General features: G+C 41.6%; 1 protein-coding gene across 5 annotated transcripts; it reads left to right on the top strand.

Moving 5' to 3' along the window:
• Positions 1–477: 477 nt before the first annotated feature.
• Positions 478–19569, top strand: sec24a (SEC24 homolog A, COPII coat complex component). Of its 5 annotated transcripts, none has more exons than XM_068331450.1 (24): positions 478–830; positions 3947–4600; positions 6729–6893; positions 7594–7671; positions 8212–8274; positions 8719–8882; positions 9261–9448; positions 9572–9674; positions 10255–10381; positions 11269–11378; positions 11552–11664; positions 11965–12083; positions 13084–13139; positions 13498–13704; positions 13961–14084; positions 14563–14721; positions 14994–15167; positions 15252–15362; positions 16581–16756; positions 16847–16984; positions 17151–17255; positions 17459–17551; positions 17656–17759; positions 18264–19569. In XM_068331450.1, the coding sequence occupies exons 1-24, from the start codon at positions 770–772 to the stop codon at positions 18376–18378; spliced, it is 3507 nt and encodes a 1168-aa protein (XP_068187551.1). In that variant the 5' UTR covers positions 478–769; the 3' UTR covers positions 18379–19569. The 5 variants fall into 5 exon arrangements, with proteins under 5 accessions (XP_068187551.1, XP_068187550.1, XP_068187553.1 ...); XM_068331449.1 differs by having other exon boundaries at positions 8209–8274; XM_068331452.1 differs by lacking the exon at positions 7594–7671.
• Positions 19570–20422: the final 853 nt, after the last annotated feature.

Here is a 20422-nt window from a genome sequence, read left to right as displayed (position 1 = left end):
ATGTTCCACTACCATCTTTCCGGCAGGTGAAAAAACCCGACGGTCAGGTGTTGCACTCATTATTTTACAGAATTCGTAGTCATACTAAACTTAATTTTTCTATTACACATAAAACGTGTTTATTAATTATTTACAGCAAAATAACTACTCGCGTAATGTTAAATTATAGTGAAATTATGGAGACTATAATATTCGCTAAATCATCAGGTAATGCATTTAAATGTCACTTTTGCATTTGGTGGCATTTATTCTGATATTTATTTAAACTAAAATACATTTAATTTAAAAATTTGTATATGTTTGCCACATCCATATATTTTGAAAGGAGACAATGTAGAGTACTGTAATATAAATTCGGAGATAGTACTCTGTGTTCTTGTTTCTCGTACAGTAGAATATCGAGAGCACCGGAAATGCCACGTGTAAGCACTGCGCATGCTCCACTAATTTTACGTTGATCCTGCAGGGTGATCCCAATTTCCGGTGAAAGAGGAGAAGTGTTTCACACGACTGCTGTGTCAAGGCCTATCGTCTTCACCCACAGGCAGTCCAACGGAGTTTAGCCATGGTCCTGTGAGCGTCAACAATTCGGCTAACTAACATTTCAAGACAACCGAGTGACATTGTCTTTGGCGCTTTCTTTCCTGAACGTCACATCGAAAGAGCCAAACGTTACCCTGTGACTACCCGCTAGTTAGCTTGCTAAAGACGCAGCTAGCTACTCGCTAACCTAAGCGCCACTAAATTAGATCCTGGTGTCTGTTTCAAGATGTCAACAGCGGGGTTCAACTCTCAGAATGGAACGGGGACAGGTCAAACATATGTGAATGGTGAGTAAAATCGAAATATAAGGTAAAGTTAGTACAAGACAGAAGCTAACATTAGCAAACTTGGCTAACGAAAGTAGACAGATAAGGCTAGCAGCAGTTGTTGGAAATTGTCTATTTGCTAACTGTTAGCCAACTAAAGAGCTTAGTAACGCTGTGACTTATGGTAACTAAGTAAAGGCGACTTGTCATGTGGAGTTATGCCGGGATAACTGCAATTAAGCGTGGCCTGTGGTACCAAATCGTTGCTATAGTTACGGTAGCTATTTCTTGCGAACTAAATTTAGGCAGTGTTTGTTACCTTTTTTTCCAGGGCGATAACATTTGACAAGCAGAAGGGTCAACAGGCAAAGCTAAATGTAAAGCATCTTTCTCAGCAGGCAAGATGGAGATGATGTAATCACATTTTCAGCTTATGTTCTCTGTTCCTGTCGAGCTGCTCAGTTGGCCTTAACTCATTAAAACGAGTAACAAGTGTAGACATGTGTAGTAGCTATAGTATATTTGTTTAATCCAGAGGCTTACTAGTTGCTTCGTTGTGCGCAATTCCGATTTTTCGTTGCACAAATAGTTTGGACACATTCACGGTCTAGTTTGTATTGCTCATGTGGCATATTGGTGATGAGCCAGAAGTTATGGCAAGATGCCGCAAGGATTTCCAAATGACTTGCTTCAGTTTGTTTCAGTTTATTATCACATTTCCATGAGGTTTAATAGAAATGAAAGAGATAAAGATTAAAGTTCTGTGTAAATGCATAGTTTGGTACCATACTACATTGTTCAGTACCTCAGAGACTATCTCAATGTCTTTCAGCACTTGAGACAAATAGTGGCATTTCTCTTCTTCATGGGTATGTTTAGTTCATCTTGACTCTTCTCTGATACCAGCTCCATTTCAAATATACAAATGTGAATGCTGCATTGTACATCACAGTTATAATGATTTTGTAACTGATTTTATATTTCAATGCAGTAGCAGCAGTAATTCCCAAATAGTCGTTTGAAAGTTGGAAGATAGGAGAAAGTAGGAAAATCTCAAAAATCTCATTTACTACGTATGTCACTAAAAGACTAGCTGGGAACAGACGAGCATGAGTGGGTCCTTGTTTCAATAGGGTGACATTATGAACTGACAAACCTCCTCTGTTCGATTTAAATCCCTTGAAGGGGACCCTAAATGAGGTGTAGAGGAAGACAAGTGCAAGGATTGGCTTGACTGACAGCTAAGAAAAAGAAAGACATTTTATCTCAGATGCTGAGACAAAATAAAGAATGTGACCTTTGTTAGTACTTGAGAAGTAACAAAGAACGGGATAACAGTAAATGACAGTGAGGAATTGTTACTGACAAGGATGCAGTCCAAGGAAAACAACCAAAAGTTCTATGTGGCAGCCGAAAAAAATGTAGTTGTGTGATGAAGTTAATTGATGAGGTTAATTTTTAGCATTAAATACGTCGTATATGACGTGCATGAGAAAATGATCTGGAATACTCCAAAGCGAAAGGTAGCTAGGTTGCCAGTTTGTTAAGCTGCAGATGAATGCATATCCATACTTTTCTCGTTCATTTGTCTTGGTCGTTTAAAACTATTAATTTTATAACTTCATATATAAGGTCTGAAAGAAGTTATAATAAACCTATGTATTTTGTGTAAAATTTTCATAAGCTTATACCTGAGGTTGTCAGTGACATCCATAGTTATAATAGGGCACATGTGTGGATTAAAGACTTGAGCAGCCCAGGCTTCCATGCTGGTCTTACAAGTTCTTCTCATCAGGGTTAAAAATGCAAAATCTAAAGTAACACGTTGCAAGATGAAGTATTGTTATGGGATTTAACCTTGGACAACATTACAGACAGTACCTGTTGGAAATTATGAAACTTACAGCAGGATCCCACCTTCTGCTTGAACTCAGAAGTGATACAGAAATGATCCGTTTTAGGAGTGGACTTCACATGTTAAATGATTGTGTCCATTAACCAAATGCAGATATTTCCAAAACTTGTCGCATGATCTATTACTATAAATAGTTGTGGTAATAATTTGAGCTTTAAAGCAATTTTTTTCTTTATAAGTTGTGTAAGGGTTTTCTATTTCACTCATTCCGGACACACATTGGGGATTTGGAAATCAACCGTTTTTAAGAGCCTTTGTTCTTAAAAGTTTCCCATTCCCAGGATGGACAAAGATTTGAGGTGGATTATATACTGTCTTCTATCATTACGAAGTGAGAGGAGCTGTTTCCTACTCCCCTCTCACCATGCAGGCTTAGCTCTTTTTGGGTTACAGAATATAGAACAGGATAGTGTCTAATAGTGATTGTGCTTACATTGCATAACCATTCAAGGTGCAAGCAATAATGCACTAATGTTGGAATTTATGTACACCCGGTCCTCATATCATATTTTTATTTCAGTAACCCGTTTATATATAAGTTTTCTATTCAGATCCATCTCTCTTTTATTCAACTGACTAGTAGATGAGTATGTGGGATCTGTTTTCTTTGCTTTCGGCAAGATCTTTCATCATCTGCTATTTCAAAAAGAATTAAATACTGCCTTGATCATTTTTATGACACCACAGTTCTTGCTCTTTATTTTAGGCATTCAGGAAATAGCAGAAATAATATCACATTCAAAAAGTGGTAAAATATTAATTATACAGTACTTTTTAACAGTAATTTTACATTAGCACTGTCAACACTCAATGCATTCTTAGTTGCGCAAACATCCTCTCTCTCAACGGGCAGATCATGAAGTCTTCAATCCTGGTAAAGAGATCAGACTCCAGCTGTCAGTTCATCAATAATTTGTTGGATCCAAGTGGCTTGTTGTCTCTACCGATACTTTGGCATCTGATTTGGAATGTTTTTAAAATATTTGAATCCAACAACATAAGTGTTCAGATGTTGAACACTGTCTTCATTTGTGTGGTTAGCGGTTTGGCTTTTTAGCTGTGGTACCAAGACTGTTTTGCAGAAGTGTTACGTCATGAATCAGGTCAAACCTGATAGGACCAGATCCGTGTTAGTTTTGGTTAGAGATGTGGTTATTAACAAAATCAACACTGATGTGCATGTTCTCTAACTTGAATATATTTCTCCTCTTCTGTTCTCAAGGTCCTTCACAGAATCCAATTGGTCTGCAGCAGCTGCCAGGGGTTAGCTATGGTATAACTCACCAACCAATCTACAATCCAATGCAGTCCAAAGCTCCTGCACCACCCGGTCCTGGACTGTACCCCTCAGGGCCATACCAACCTATTCCCCCAACCAGCTCCTACCAGCCTGGTCCACCACTTACATCTTACCCAGTTCCTTCAGGCCAGGCGCTGTTGACCAGGCCTCCAATGGGAGGTCCTCCACCCCACACCCCTCCTCAGTCTGCCAGCCCCAGTCCTGGTCCAAGAATGCCCCCCGCACAGGCCACACCACCTCCTCCCATTGTGTCTTCTAGTAGCTACTACCCAAACCCACAGCAGCCACAGACGGTGGCTCCAACTTGGATGTACAACACAGCTCCCCCACTAATTGGACCGTCCACTTCTTTAACCACACCTTCCAATTGCCCCAAGGGTAATCATGTGACCCCAGCTGCAAGCACAGCAACATTGCCACCACCACCACTGTCATCAGCAGTATACAGTTCTGTACCACCACCCCCACCGTCATCAGCATTATACAGTTCTGTCCCACCCCCACCACCCCAATGTGCCACCCAGCCCGCAGGCACCAGTATGCCCACCATCTCCAACCAGGGATTCACCCAGAAAGGTAATAACTCAAAAGCAGCCTGGACATCCAGATTGTATGGCTATTTATATAACTCGTAAAATAAAAAAGATTAGCATAATAGAATATCATAATGTGAATATTTTACTGATTGTTATAAACATCTGAAAATATATTCTTTATGTTATGTCTGATTCCTGTCGATACAGTTTTTTAAACCCTAATCAATGGACTTTAGAGGAGACTCTGAACTGGTGCAAGCTGAGCAGACCAAACGTTTATTTTGAACAAGTTTGAGCTTTGCTGAATAAAAAAAAGTTGAATGTTTTTTCAGTGAATACCACTTTACCTCAGAAGGAGGTAAAGTGGAGTATTGTGGAGCTAATAAGATGATTGAAATACAAATATTTTTTGATGCTTGCCTGTTTTCAAATCTGAACTCTTCAGATAATCACAATTTTAGAAAACACCAGTGATGCAAGCCCTCCTTGAGTCAAATAAAAGAAACTAAATCAGGTGCAGTAAAATGTGAAACTGAACTTTTGTCATATTATTTTTGGGGCTGCAGTATCGATAAAGTCAAATTTGAAAGCAAATTTTTTCCATGAAAGTTTTTTAAATATTCATCAGTCTGTCGTTCTAGTAACATCTCTTTAGCTCAGTTATTGTTTTTTTTTTATTTTCCCTTTGTCGTCTTTTACTGACATGTGGTTCTGACATGCATATCTAGACTGTTGATTAGTTGGAGGTGGACATTGTCCTCTGCTCCTACGTTTTACCTTTTGGCTGGTTTCTGCCTCTGGCTCAGTCCCAGGGACAGACATGATTTTTTTCTGAATTGGTACAAAGTTCAAATAATAGTGTAGTTTCCAGTGTGATACTTAGGTAGCAGTTTTCCTTAGCTTTTAGAGCAAATTTGAATATAAGTTTAGGTGTTTCTGCTCATCCATTCCTGCTGGTAGTAACAGCAGAGGTCATTGCAAATACCCAGAGGAAACCTCAGTGTGTTCATAACAGTTTAGAAAGTTTCAGGTTGCCATCCGATTTTTAGTTCTACATGTAAGGATCCACGTTAGTAAGTCAGGTATTAACTTAAGTATTAGCTCATCATTAGTAAGTATTAATGTAAAAAATGTTGGATGATATTTTTTTTTGCCAGTCAGTAACAGTTTCTCTGGACGATCTGAGTGTGTGATACGAGCTTGATAAAAGATGGTTGTGTAATGTCTTAATCTTATCATCACAGTGGCTTGAAAATGGCTGTTCACATTCACTCACCCAACAAGAGTAATCTGTTTGGTTTTAATGACCTTCCCCTCAGGAACCCCATCAGGGCGGACGTATCTTTCGAATACAATTATGGTGATGAAAATGGCAGCTAATGGAAATTATCTTGTCTATGTGGAGATGTGTCCTTTGTTGACTGTTAAAAGTCACCAACAGCTTCCAGCCACTGGGACTGGGCTGTCTATCAGTATTGTGATATGGGACACATTTCATAACATGTCAGTAAGTGTTGGTGTTTCCTTGTTTTAAAGGATGCATTACAATAAAATGCAATTTTCAGAAAAGTTACTTACAGTACTATAAGGCGCACTGGACTTTAAGGCGCGCCCTCAGTGAATGGCCCATTCTAAAACAGGGTTTCATATATAAGGTGCACTGGATTATAAGGCGCACTTTGGGTTTTTGAGAAAATGAAAGGCTTTTAGGTGCGCCTTATAGTGCGGAAAATACTGTACTTTAATCTTTGTGTTTAATATTTTGTGAAAAGCCCAACATTCATTCCCATATCATTGTTACGTTGTGATTTTGAGATTTCATTAAAAATTATATTGTTAATTAGTTTCAGTAATATAATGATTAATAAATTAAACTGTTAATAATTTAAACAGTCACACTGCTGATAAAGAATGCAAAAATGATCACCTGACCATCCTGAGATGATAGATCTTTCCCCACACATAGATAATCAGATTAAGATTTGGGACAGGTTAAGGTAACAGTCCAGTGTTGTCCGTCAATAAACCGGAACCAGGTTCTGTTTATAGACGGAACTAGGTTCAGTCATCTCCATTGTGATGAAATTGTGTCGTGCTTTGTTAGTTTATACACAAACAAACTAGTGAGGTAGTTGTAGCCTAAAGTCACTGTTGATGTTTTTCACAAGGCCCTGCCCCTCCACCAATGAATCCCATCGCCCCGCACGCCTACCCACCAAACAGAGCTCCCTACGGCCCCCCACCAACGGGCCCACAACCAACTATGAAACCCACACTGCCACCAACTGGTCCCCCAATGGCTAGTGCCACCCCTCCACCCCCAAAGGCAGATGGTAAGTCTTTTTTCTGTTCAAGTCTTGGCACATTTGATTTTGATGCTATTTCCAACTTCATAAAGACAGCATGAACGTCACATCAGGGTCTCTGTTCTCCCTCAACCATTTATTTACATTCTAAAGAGTCTGGTTTACCTTCAGGTTTTTGTTTTACACGCTTTAAGCTTTGCTGTCCATCTTAGACCAGTCTCAGATGGTTATGTTGTGTTTTAGTCCTTGTTCAGACACTGTTTTTTGTCCGCTTTGAATGTGGTCAGTGCATTCCAGTTGTTGGTTGAACTTCAATGAAAAATATGAATAAATTGACGAAGTCTAAACGATTTACAACGTGCTCCGAGTCTCTACTGCCTGAAGTGTTCATGAGACACTAGCAGAGAAGAAATGCTGAAGCTTGTTGCCAAAGCAGAAATGCTCTGTGGAATGGATGCTGTACCATAACTGGGTGTTATCCCATGATGATACTGTCCCAGTGGTTTTCTCCCACACAGCCACTTCGTCACATTTAGGTCTTAGTTCATTTACAAGATTATAGAATCACTGTACATCAAGTCAGTTTGTCCCTAAATGATACACTATCAGGGATCATGTATAATTTAAGGATGTGACTTAAGTATGCCAATTTAAAAAGAAACAAACAGCTGTTTTTTTTCTGTTTACCTTTTTTCCCCCCTCTTCCCTTCCTTCCTCCACATGCCAGCTCAGGGTGGGGGGGCTGTTAACAGCACCCTGCCCCTTACGGAGCCCGACCTCCAGGAGGGGGACATTGAGTGTCCAGGTGTGGTGTCGGTGTCAGTAGCTGTTAGACGTGTCAGTGCTGTCGTGTCTGTCGTGTCCCCTGTGTGCTGCTGGTCATTTATCAGGGTGTTCATTCACAAACGAGTGACTCCTCCGATACACAGCTCCTGTCTAAATGTTGTGAGAACATCGCGTGAATTAAGAAAATTAGTCAATAGCTTTTAGTCAAGTCACTTTGTGTTTTGAATTGTTTTGCTTGCTGTGCTGCTTTTTAGAGCTGCTCTAGTATTTTCCTAGTATAATTTCATTCCCGGAAAACACTTTCTTTTTGGTGGTTTGCTGCTTTTCTGCTGTCCATTCCCACTTTCTCACCTCCACAGCCTTGGATTATGTGTTGAGAACTCCATACACGACTTCCCATTGTCATTAGTATTGTTGTTGTGTCAATTCTCCTCAGTGTCCAGCCCCTATCTATTTCTAGTGTAGCTCAGAGCAGTCCATGCTGTCGCCTGTGATAGAACTAATGAGTCTGTTTAAATCATTAAGTGTTTTCACGCAATGTGTGTTTACTTTGAAGCAGGAACTGTGGCTGGCAACGGCCCGCAAGCACCAAATAACTACAACCACGTTGAGAACAAAATGGGTAAGACCAGCTAATGCCGTTTACTGACTTATTTTCACGTTAAACACGTGTGCAGTCAAAGTTTACTCAGTGGAGGCTCACAGGGTTTGGAAAAAGTGTTTTGAAACAAACTTACGTGTTACACAACCATTAGTGTGCATAACACATAAACGTACGAAAGAATAGTACGTCGCACCTGTTGCCGATGTGTGTATAGATTCACACTTATCTAGGTCGTAGTAGATCTGTGTTGAGTCAGGAAGAAAAGCTTAAGATGTTTTTCAAGCTTTTCTCCCAGAAAGTGTCTTCAGTGAAGATCAACGTGTTTCTGTTGATTTAAAAGGTTATTATTTTTCTAGAGGCTGTTTTCCATTAGTGGATTGTTTCTCCTCCGGACAAGCAGACGTCACATGAAACAGACTTTCCTCTAATTACTGAACTTAGCTCTGTTCCTTCCTTCCACAGCTGGTATGTCTCCGCCGGGACCACCAGGTCAGCACTTCGGCCACTACCCTTCCCTCCCACCTGGGTACCACAACACTGCAGCGCCCCACAACTCTTCTCCCATGCATCCTGCAATGCAGGCAACCACACAACCGTACAGCCATGCTCCTCAGCCCTATCAACAGGTGAGAGAAGTTGCACATGCACGCTGGTATTTCACATTAGTTACCAATGACAAATTTCTTATTTTAACAGCAGGAACAAATAAGGGAGCCGTCATTGAGTTGTTTCTCGGATCCCGAACACATCATGCTTCATTTGTTATGTGATATTTTAATAAAAGTGTTTGTTTTATGTTAATGCAAAAATAACCACACACACGCACGACCATTAGCTTTGGTACTGATGGTCACACACGACAGTTTCAAAGTGATTTTATTTTCATTGACCTTCGGCTGCGATAAAAAGATTCCAGTTCGAAGATGGAGAATGTCATCAGATGCATACAGCGTTCCGTCACAGCCTGGCTGCGTTGAGCTAATGGTTCTCCTCCCTTCTGTCAGTCACCTGGTGGGCCGGGGCCAGCCCAACTGAGCCCATCCATGGCGGCGATGAGCCTTCAGTCCAGCACCCCGGAGGCCCTGAGGGTGGTGAACCTGCTGCAGGAGAGGAACCTGCTGCCACCGACCCCCGTCTCTGCTCCGACACCCTGCCTCCCCCAAGACCTGCAGAAGATCAACTGCAGCCCAGAGTAAGCCATGGCGGGCAGCTCGTGTCTGTTTAATGTCTTTCATTTTGATCCTTTGAAACTTTAGTGAATTTCTTAAATGTACCTGAATCTTGCGATTCTCTAAACCCGTTTCTGTGACTGCAGGGTTTTTCGGTGTACGCTTACCAGCATCCCTCAGACCCAGTCTCTGCTCAATAAAGCCAAGTTGCCTCTGGGGCTGCTGCTCCACCCCTTCAAGGACCTCTCGGTAACACCTCAGTTCAATGTTTATATGTTCACAAATCAGACAATCAGGCGATGTAAAGATGAACCTCAGTGTAGTGAGATTTTGTGAGGATCAGTAGGAAGAATGGAAGCAGAGGGTCTTCCTCTGGAATCCAAAGAATCCCAGTGGTCCTGCTGTTTGTGATAAACCAGACTCCTGACAGGGCTTCAGCGTGCGAAGGAGAAACAGGAAGGGGTGAAAAGCAGCATTATAATACATCGCTTTTGCAGAAAAAAATTTGACTTGTTTGACTCATTTTAATTCTTGATAAACTGGCTGCTCCTCCTCTTTGACCTTTTCTGTTTAAACACAGAGAAACCACTTTATCCTCTTTTCCTGAAGAAGATCTGACTGAATACACCTTTGGGCAAAATCTGCCAGAATGATTTGTGTTTGTCCCTGTTTCAATGAAGGACTAGGCTCCAGAGATATTACACAACTCGTGCAGCAGCATTAATCTCTTTCTTGATGTGCCAATTACAACCTATCTGCAAACACCACAAGCTTAACCTGGATTGACGTCTCACAAAGTGGTTGGTTTTGTTTTGTTGTTTCTATGCAGCAACTTCCTGTGGTGACTTCCAGCACCATCGTCAGGTGTCGGTCCTGCAGGACCTACATTAACCCCTTTGTCTCTTTCCTGGACCAGAGGAGGTGGAAATGTAATCTGTGCTACCGGGTCAACGATGGTAAGAAGCCGATACGACCACCGGACAGAGCTGCTGTCTGTGAGAACACAAACACACACATCTTAACAAATCAGCAGAAGTATTAAATGGAAAATATATTGAGTTGAAGTATTTTGGGCAGGATATGAACATGTGATATCCGTGGACGTGTGTTCACCAGTGAAGTTGCTCTGAGTATCAGCGATGTTCAGTATGACGTGAGAAATTTGAGTTCTCCTGAATGACGGGCAGCAAAGGTGCCGAGACATATAATAATTATATGAAAACACTGTTCTTATAGTGTGAGAGCTTAAATTTTGATAAAAATATGCGTTTTGGAAAATATTACTGACGCCAATTTGTTTAGGGGGGTACATGATTGTATGATGAAGTCATGGATCAGATCCTTTTTCAAAGATTAGAATTTATTTATTCCCCTTTGGTTCCCATTATTATGTTTTTTTTTATTTCCTTATTTAATATTATAATTTTTATTATTAATATTATCTTTCTTAATATTATTGTCATGCAATACATCCCTGGTCATGATTTGGTAGTCTCACTAAATGTCCCGCCCTCAGAAGTATCTGATTGGTCACACATTAACAGAAGTATATCTGACGTTGCAGTAATCATCCCGATCTACGTCTGATAACAACAATCAGCCAAAATCTTTCATACCTGTATTGTATTAATATTATAAAAATTTGCTTTTGCTTCGGTTAGATCCAGCAAGAGAACGGCGAACTGTTCTATTTGGTGAAAATGACAGTGATTACATAAATTCAGTAATTTAGCATACATGTACACCCTAACCTCAGTGATGGGCAGTCATCACCCTGATTCACACACAAAGAGCTCAGAGCGCTGTGAAATACTGAGCTAACACTGTGCGTGTCTGTGTATAGTTCCAGAGGAGTTCATGTACAATCCAGTCAGCAGATCGTACGGCGAGCCACACAAAAGACCGGAAGTCCAGAACGCCACCATGGAATTCATCGCTCCTTCAGAATACATGGTAGGATCTCACAGATTTGTGAACATCAGTCCTCCTTAGAGAAACCGTGGCATTTATTTGAACAACTGAGGAAATGACTTCCTAAATTATGTGTTCATAATTTAGGAGTGTAAAAGTTGATTTGCACTACTGGATTGCATGGGTTAAGTGTGTGCCTGTTGTCATTTGTCCAGCTGAGGCCACCACAGCCAGCTGTTTACCTGTTTGTCATCGATGTTTCCCACAATGCCGTGGAGACAGGCTACCTGGACGTGTTCTGCCAGTCCCTGCTGGACAACATCAACTCGTACGTACATCATTACGTTTCCTGTTGGAGATGTTAACAAGACTTTTCAAAGTAAAGTGGGTTAATTGTTTATGAAGGTTTGTCATACTTTGTGAATACATGTACAAATAATTAGTTAAGCATAAAAGAGCAGTTTGATCAACTTTTTATCTCTTCTAACTATCCTTTGTCATCAGTAAAGCATGTTGACTTGTCATTTGATATGTTTTACACGATAGTTCAACAACAGCAGCAGACTTTGGTCCTAAAAAGCTGAAACACACTTTTAAATATTGTGATCGCATCTTGACCTGTTTTCAGGCTTCCTGGAGACTCGCGGACGAAGATCGGCTTCATCACCTTTGACAGCACCATCCACTTCTACAACCTGCAGGAAGGGCTCTCCCAGCCGCAGATGCTCATTGTGTCCGACATAGAAGGTGAGAGGCAGACGTTGACTATATCAAATGCACAGCAGGTAGTTCTCAACTTATGAACATTCGGAGATACGAACAAACGCACACATGGTATTATATGCTTTTATTGGTTGTCTAATGATTTTAAGGGTCTGATATTTGTGGCGGACAGATTTAAGGTTGAGTGAAACGACATAAACTTCATTTTTCAATTTTTTCTTTTTTTTAAATCGATGTATAAATGAGTATGACTTAGATCAAAACGACCTGTACTTGTATTTTCTTTTATTATGTGTTGTTTTTATGTCCTGTAATTGTTCCTGTTAAATCTTAAGGGATATTACATTAGTATTTAGAATAGTAATGACATGTAAATGACCTCAAATGGAGATTATAGATTGAAATTTAATAAATAACGATTAAAGAACAATTCAGCTTATGAACAACCTCTTGGAATCAGTTGTGTTCATTGGTTGAGGACTACCTGTACATCCTATCAGGAGGTCAGGCATGTTCTGAGTCAGTAGACGTGATGTTTGCCCTGCTTCTTTAACCCCCTACAGTTAGTAATCATCACAAGTGTATATATACACACACACATACTGAGGGAGCCTGTGCAGATAATGGAGGTAGACTGCTGAGCAGCTCCCTCGTGGGTCTCCCTAATGAGCAGCTTGTAAAGGAACGGTACTTTAAGGACACCTCAGCTGTGCTCAGGAGGTGAACGGACACTTTCAGCTCCAAACTTTTTGGTTCACATGGGTCTTGAACCGACCACTCTCCGGTTCCCAGCCTAAGACCCAGTGGACAGAGCTACTGCCCCCCATAGAGATATCAACAGAAACTTTTATGACTTATAGGGTTGACAGTCATTAGTTGTTTATACAGGCTTTACTGGCAGCTGCACAATAAAAATTTAATAGTGTAATAAGTCTGTTCACTATTCTAATATCTTGGTGTGTACATGGCTGTCAAAGTAATCTTTGTTTTACTAATGTAATAATAATAATGTTCTCCTCCACAGACATCTTTCTACCTACGCCAGACAGCCTTCTTGTGAACCTTAATGAATGCAAAGAGGTAAGAGAGTTCAGCTATTGACTCAACATTAAGCTCAGGTGTAACCTTTACGCTGTCTTTGAATCAGCATCAGTAACGGTTTCATCCAGAAATGAATCGTACTCCTGGAAAACTTTGACTTAAAGTTACTTTTATTGAACCAGCGAGTTGTTTGTCGATTGAAGACGACACATGCATCTCCCACAAGATAAAATGATGTATTAGAGGCATCATTTGCCGTCACTCTGGTCTTTAGCTCCTTCCACAGATTCTCAGTTGGATTTAAGTCATGCTTAAATCCAACTAACCTTTATGTTTTTGTCTGAGGACAGTGATGGTTGACCGAAATGAGACTCACTCCCCATGTTTTGGGTTTCAGCTGGTGCAGGACCTGCTGAGGAGTCTGCCTGGCTTATTTCAGAAGACCATGGAGACTCAGTCAGCCCTGGGTTCAGCGCTGCAGGCCGCCTTCAAGCTGCTGTCGCCCACCGGAGGGCGCATGTCCGTCTTTCAGACTCAGCTGCCAAACCTCGGTGCGGGGGCACTCCAGTCCAGAGAAGACCCCAACCAGCGGGCATCTGCTAAGGTGGGAGCTCTCTGCTCAGCTGGGAGCTGGCATACATTGTTATCAGGATAATTAAACAGAAACAGAAAGTCTTCAAACCCAATCCTGATAGCAAATCTCAAGATTGTGTTTTCACTACTTGTTCTGCATTCCCAAATTGCTCTGAATTGTTTGTAGGGATATTTTTTTGTTGTTTTAAGTGAGCTGCTTCTGGCTTGTTAACAGTTCTGACAGCCTTCTTCTTTCCTGATTGTGAGCCTTATGATTTTACCTTCAGGACATCCAGCATTTAGCCCCAGCAACAGACTTCTACAAGAAGCTGGCTCTGGACTGCTCTGGCCAGCAGGTGGCGGTGGACCTGTTCCTGCTCAGCTCTCAGTACTGTGACCTGGCCTCTCTGGGTAAGACCTGGAGGGAACAGGCAGGAGGCACCACAGAAGAAGAGTTTACTGCACCACCAGCGCTTGTTTCTGTCTCAGCTGCTACTATAGAATGCAGTCAACTGATTTTATTCATGGAGAATTTAGTTTATAATAACAAGAAATAATCTTAAAAGTAATGGATGATAATATGATTTTATTATGGTGATGACTTCATTATTATTGTAGCCTCATTCCAACCACTGACATCATTTTGAAAACACCTTTTGTGAGAACAAAGGATTTAGTGATAGAATCTGTTTCTAAATGCAAATACTTTTTCACATGCTCCAAATGTGTGAGTAATGTCCCACTTCAGCGAGTGAAAAATAGCATGTTTGTGCATTTTTGGTCATAGAATAAGACCAGATGCGAGCACAGCAGGAGCGTGGCTGAATCTTTTACTGTCAGGAAGAAAAAGCCCGACGGTGTCTCATCTCATCTCCGTCTTCTCTTCCAGGCTGTATATCCAGATACTCGTCAGGAAGCATTTACTACTACCCCTCTTACCACCACCAGCACAACCCCGCCCAGGTGGAGTGCTTCCAGAAGGATCTGAAGAGATACTTCACCAGGAAAATCGGCTTCGAGGCCGTCATGAGGATACGCTGCACCAAAGGTTGGTTCACAGCCCTGCTGACTATTTATTCCTGTCATGACAGGTGACGGGTTCAAGTTTCATCCCTCCCTCATTCGGACTTTTTTTTAGTTTTCCCCTTTGAACTATGTTATTTCTCTGACCATCTGAGTTTTTGTCTGGAGCCCATCTCCATCTGTAAAAAGCTGAACATCTCATAAAGTTCTCAGGAAGAAGAGAATCATACAAACCCAAACAGTAACACAGTCATGCGCTATCACTTCAGTTTGATGGACTTCCTCTCCTCACTGCAGGTCTGTCCATCTACACGTTCCACGGAAACTTCTTTGTGCGTTCGACGGATCTTCTGTCGCTTCCCAACGTCAACCCAGACGCTGGCTTCGCAGTCCAGATGGCAATCGATGAAAACTTAGACAACATGCAGGTCGTCTCTTTCCAGGCTGCGCTGCTTTACACCTCCAGCAAAGGTATGCACGCACACACACACACACACACACACACACACACATACAATCACATAATGTAAGCATGTGATTGGTTCTCTCTGACAGGAGAGAGGAGGATCCGTGTCCACACCTTGTGTCTCCCTGTCGTCAGTTCTCTGGCCGACATCTTTGCTGGGGCTGATGTTCAAGCCATCACTGGGCTGCTGGCCTGCATGGGTACGTACACACACACACACACACACACACACACACACATCCTGTCACCAGATTATTGACCCCCTCCAGTTTTAAGAGGAAAATACCTGAAATAATCACATAGGGTTGGACAAACTCTGAGTTTTTGTCTGGATGTGTTTTGAAAAAAAAAAAAAGGATATTGGTACTTTGGCGGGTAGTTCAGTGTCTTGTCACATAATTTGCTGTTACTCAAATTTTCGTAGCCTTTTGCAAATTAAAAGAAAAAAATTTTTGAATTGTAAATGAAAACTTCCCCACGCATCAAAACTGTTTTTCTGACTGTTTATTCAGTCAAACCGCTCAGTTCTGGTTCTCACCAGCTGGTAGTTATTTCTGTCATCCCTGCAAGGTAAAGGTCAGAGTGTGTGTGTGGGTGTGTGTGTGGGTGTATTTAGTGTGATAAATACTCATCACACTAGATTCTGCTTCCTTATTCTTATTTCTGTCTTTTTTGGTTGATAGTCTTCTGATTAACGAGACTTCTTCACTGGAGGGTCTTCATCTTCCTCACTGTTATTAGCACTGACAGATGGAGATGAGTGGTAACAGCTTTGGTTACCTGGCAACCGTTGCATGCTGAGCAGTCAGGTCTCTGCCGGCTCGTCTCAGCTCTGGCAAACAGACGCTCATATTTTGCTCTTATGTGGCTCAGAATGACTGAACGACACAGCTGCTCATCTACACCAGATCCATCTACACCAGATCCATCTACACCAGATCCATCTACACCAGATCCATCTACACCAGATCAATAAAGAAACATCTCCAGTGTTCTGAACTGAGAGATTGTTGCTTGTTTAGTTCAGAGAATTTGGGTTTGCAGCAGAACAGGGAATTGAATAACAACAACATATAAAAGAAGACATGGAACAATCCAACAGAGAAAGAATTAAATGAGTGAAACGAGTAAATGTATCCAGAATAAACAAAAACATGCCTTAAAATAAGTAACTAAGGTGCTGCTGTGCAATACAGCTATAACTTTAGTGCACATTAAGCACATTTATTGCACTGAGAACAAATTTTGCCTATTCCCAAACCGAGAGATAGAACCAAAGGTTAAAATGGACTCAGTAGAATATTTATGACACAAAACCGTCAGTCTTGTCCAGGCTTTGACTGTGAAGACATTTGTGTGTGACTGTCCTGCCTCAGAATCTTGTGACAATGTGATCCTGTCCCCCCCTCCCCCCACAGCTGTGGACCGGTCTGTGACGGCCAGTCTGAGCGATGCCAGAGACGCGCTGACCAACGCTGCCATCGACTCCCTGAGCTCATACCGACAGTCTGTGCTGACCATCCAGCAGCCCGGCCTGCTGTCCCCGGCCTGCCTCAGACTCTTCCCCCTCTACATCCTCGCCCTGCTGAAACAGGTAGGTAATCTACTGGCGTTAACATTTTCTTTGTCTTGAATCACTCTATCAGGCCTTCATTAATCCAGTCATCATGTGTCCGCCTCGCAGAAATCGTTCAGGACCGGCACCAGCACCCGACTGGACGACCGGGTGTTCACCATGTGTCAGCTGAAGTACCAGCCGCTGGCCTACGCTATGCTGATGATCCACCCTTCTCTGTACCGTGTCGATGATCTGACTGATGAAGTGAGGACAATAAATGTCTCCTTTATGTGGAGTTTTCTGACAGAAATGTGGTTTAGATGTTTTATTTTAGATTCTAGTGATAACCTACAGGCAGTGGACCGGACCATTGAAGTATCTGCTTGTTGCCAGTCTTCCCTCTTTTAGCTAACGTTGTCTCCATCTTCAGGGAGCTCTGAACATCAATGAGCGGACCATCCCTCAGCCCAGACTGCTGCAGCTGTCAGTGGAGAAGCTCAGCAGGGAGGGCGCTTTCCTCATGGACGCTGGAACGGTACGACACAAACATAAATACCACTCAGAGCAATCAAATCCAGAGGGAAAGGGTCTTCTTCACTCCAGCAGGCCCCAAATAAACCTTTTCTTGATTGGTGTGGTCTGCAGCATCTCAATAGTGTCTTATATTGCAACGAGAAATCATTTCGTTCCTGTTGGGAGGTGATTGTATTTAATTCCTGTCTTGTTTTGTTCTTGAAGGAGATGTATCTTTGGATTGGACGGAACTGCAACCCAAACTTCCTCAATCAGGTCCTCGGAGTTCCCAACTCTTCTGCCGTGCCTGATAACCTGGTAGGTTCAGCCGTCCCCCTTTATGTCGTCCCTGTTAATTCACACGCACCTTTACCCACTGTGTGGCTGATTCACTCGTGCCCCGCCCCCTCCCTCTTTCACAGTTTTCTCTCCCGGAGCTGGACACTGCCGAGTCACAGAGAACCAGAGCTTTCATTGGTTGGCTGAGGGATCAGAGGCCGTTCTTCCCGTCCCTACACGTCATCAGGTGGGCGAGAGACGAGAGTCCAGTCGTTGACGCCTCCCTTCTCCTCCACGAAGTTTTAAAATATTGACACATAGAGCGGTTTAAAGTGATGCGCCTGTTTTGTCTCCAGTGTGGTGAAATGAAGGCTGATTACAGTATTTTCTGCACTATGAGGCGCACCTTCAATGAATGACCTATTTGAAAACTGTTTTCATATATAAGGCGCACTGGATTAAAAGACTTAACTGTTGGTTTTTGAGAAAACTTAAGGCTTATAGTGCGGAAAATACTGCAATTTAAAAACCTTCACAGCTTGACCACTGTTAATCTTGAAGCTGGATCTTTAGTGGAACATGTTCTTGTTCTGTTTTTTTTTGTTTTCAAAGGAAATGAATCATCTTATTAAAACAAGATATTTACCCCACTAAGGGAAAAGCTAGGTTAGGGACTAATTACACTAATAATGATTTGATTTTAATTATTTGTCACTCTTCTCACTGGTGATTGCTTTTTTGTCATTTGCAGGGACGACAGCCAGAGGAAAGTCTGCTTCATGCAGAACATGATCGAGGACAGGACGGAGTCGGCCCTGTCCTACTATGAGTTTCTGCTTCATCTCCAGCAGCAAATCTCCAAATAGTTTTCACAGGGGCTGAGGAGAGGAGAGGAGGGAGGATGGAGGTGTGGATGTGTTTGTGTGTCTCAAAGCAGTGGGAGGCTGTGTGAAGGAATCTCCAGCTGTTTTCAGCATCTCTCTCTCTCTGAGGAAGAGCTCCTGAGCCGAGCTGAAGCTTAAAATAAATCAAACTGTGTGACGGACAGTCTGGGGATGGAAAGAATCCATTCTGATGCTTATCCAACGGTTTTCACATCCAACCAGGGCCATAGAAGGAAAAAAAGGCAAGAAATTGCTAATGTTGATGATTTCGATGATCGTGTAGGTGAATGATTGAACGAATCAGTGTTTTTTTTCCTAGAGCAGTACTCTTAAGTCAAACCAATCCAGTCCAGGCAAACTGATGTGACGTGTCTTTGTTCAGAAGCACAGTCGTCTCTTGTCAAACCAGTCAGCCCTCTCTGTAGGTGTGAATGCCTAAGAATAAATCCAAGGTGACCCTCGGTATGTTTGTACTCAAAGACTGTTATAGGGTCCCAACGGGACTGAAAAGCGCTGAAAAGTCCTCCCCCACAGGACGCAACAGGCGCTTTTTTGTTTCTCAGCCATTATAATTGTGTCGAACAAATCTGTAGCCTCCAAACTAAACGATGGGGCCGTGAAAGATGTTTGACGGCGGACTGACCTCGCCATCGCCGCTGCCTGGGATGTGTGGGTAGTCCTTTTTCCGTGGGTCCGATCTGTCCTTTCATAGAACCCGACTCATCCTTTCTGTCTGGACATTCAGAACGTTCTGACGACATCACTGTTCTGTCTGTTTAGCTTTTCTTTCTGATAATCTAATAATTTATGAGACTCCCAATCTGATTCAATTCTATAATTGCCTTGTATGGGAACTCAGTTTTTATCATTAAACATTGTTCAAATACAGACTCTATAAATATTTTAATATAATAGGATATGGGATATTCTTTAACGCAGACATAACAAAGCCATTGTGATCTTTTAATCATGCTTATTGATACTTGTATATTAAAGATTGCATTATATAAAGGTGAATAAATGCTGATGTTTTAGCTAAAATGATCCTAAGAGAATAAAATGTTTGGGACTTTTTAAATGAAGTTTTGTGTTTTAGTTGGTGACCGATGTTTATCCAGACAAAAACGGAATATGGACCAATATATTCAGTTTTTCTCTTTACGGAGCGTGAAGTTTGATTTGATCTGATTTCTTACAGTTTGTAAACTATGTATTATATGAGAAAAAGTGTATTTAGGAACAGCCGAACATGTTTTGGTCTTCATGCACAAAGCTGTTTTTTCATTAAAAAAAACAAAAACTGATGACAATTAAAAAAATATATCCTGTGTTTCTACAGAGTAAGTTTCAGAGGTGTGGACTGTAATAACGGTTCTGACTCGCATCGTGAATCAACAGATTCAGTCAATCTTTTCTTAAAATGATCAGTTCAACAATCCAATTTGTGTTGATGAAAGCTACCAGAGCAGATGAGGATACACTCAATCAGGTTTAAATATAACTGCACACACGCTCTGCCAAGACATTATGTGGAGGTGTGTATAATAATATTATCATCTTGTTTTGTAAAGTCCTCTCCAGGATGATGGTGTCATGTTCTCTTCAGGTATGAATTAAGCTTTTTCAAACTGGTGACTCAAAAAAACAGGAGAAATTTGAACTAGTTAAGACCCAAATATGGATTATGTGATTTACAAGGCCTGGACCTTATTGATTATCAACTCTTAATCAGTGACGATTTTATGTGATTCTTGGATTTCCACAATTGAGCAGTAAACACTGGATTCGGTAACGGGTGCGTGAACACGGTTGATGTGACATTGAGCTTATTACAGTGGATTCAGTAGGAGACAGGAATGTGGCTTTCACCTCATTTCTCTCCTGCTATCACTGAACTACTGACTGTATCATAAAAAAATAAACGATTGAACATAACTGATTAACAATCATGTGCTAATGACACGATAGGCTTCCTATATTACCGGGAATAAACTAATTTGGCCTTGTATCCTGTAGATATTTATGT

The sequence above is a fragment of the Antennarius striatus genome, chromosome 13 (genome assembly GCF_040054535.1).
Source record: "Antennarius striatus isolate MH-2024 chromosome 13, ASM4005453v1, whole genome shotgun sequence".
Classification (NCBI taxonomy): Eukaryota; Metazoa; Chordata; class Actinopteri; order Lophiiformes; family Antennariidae; genus Antennarius; species Antennarius striatus.
Note: the sequence above shows the minus strand (reverse complement) of the source record. Positions and strands in the feature narration are given on the sequence as shown.

What these genes read in the sequence shown, in the direction of transcription:
- sec24a (XM_068331449.1), top strand. Translation starts at nt 770, where the DNA reads ATGTCAACAGCGGGGTTCAACTCTCAGAATGGAACGGGGACAGGTCAA. An exon ending in AGGTCAAACATATGTGAATG is followed by an intron (nt 831 to 3,946) that starts GTGAGTAAAATC and finishes TCTGTTCTCAAG; the next exon opens with GTCCTTCACAGAATCCAATT. An exon ending in ACCCCTTCAAGGACCTCTCG is followed by an intron (nt 9,675 to 10,254) that starts GTAACACCTCAG and finishes GTTTCTATGCAG; the next exon opens with CAACTTCCTGTGGTGACTTC.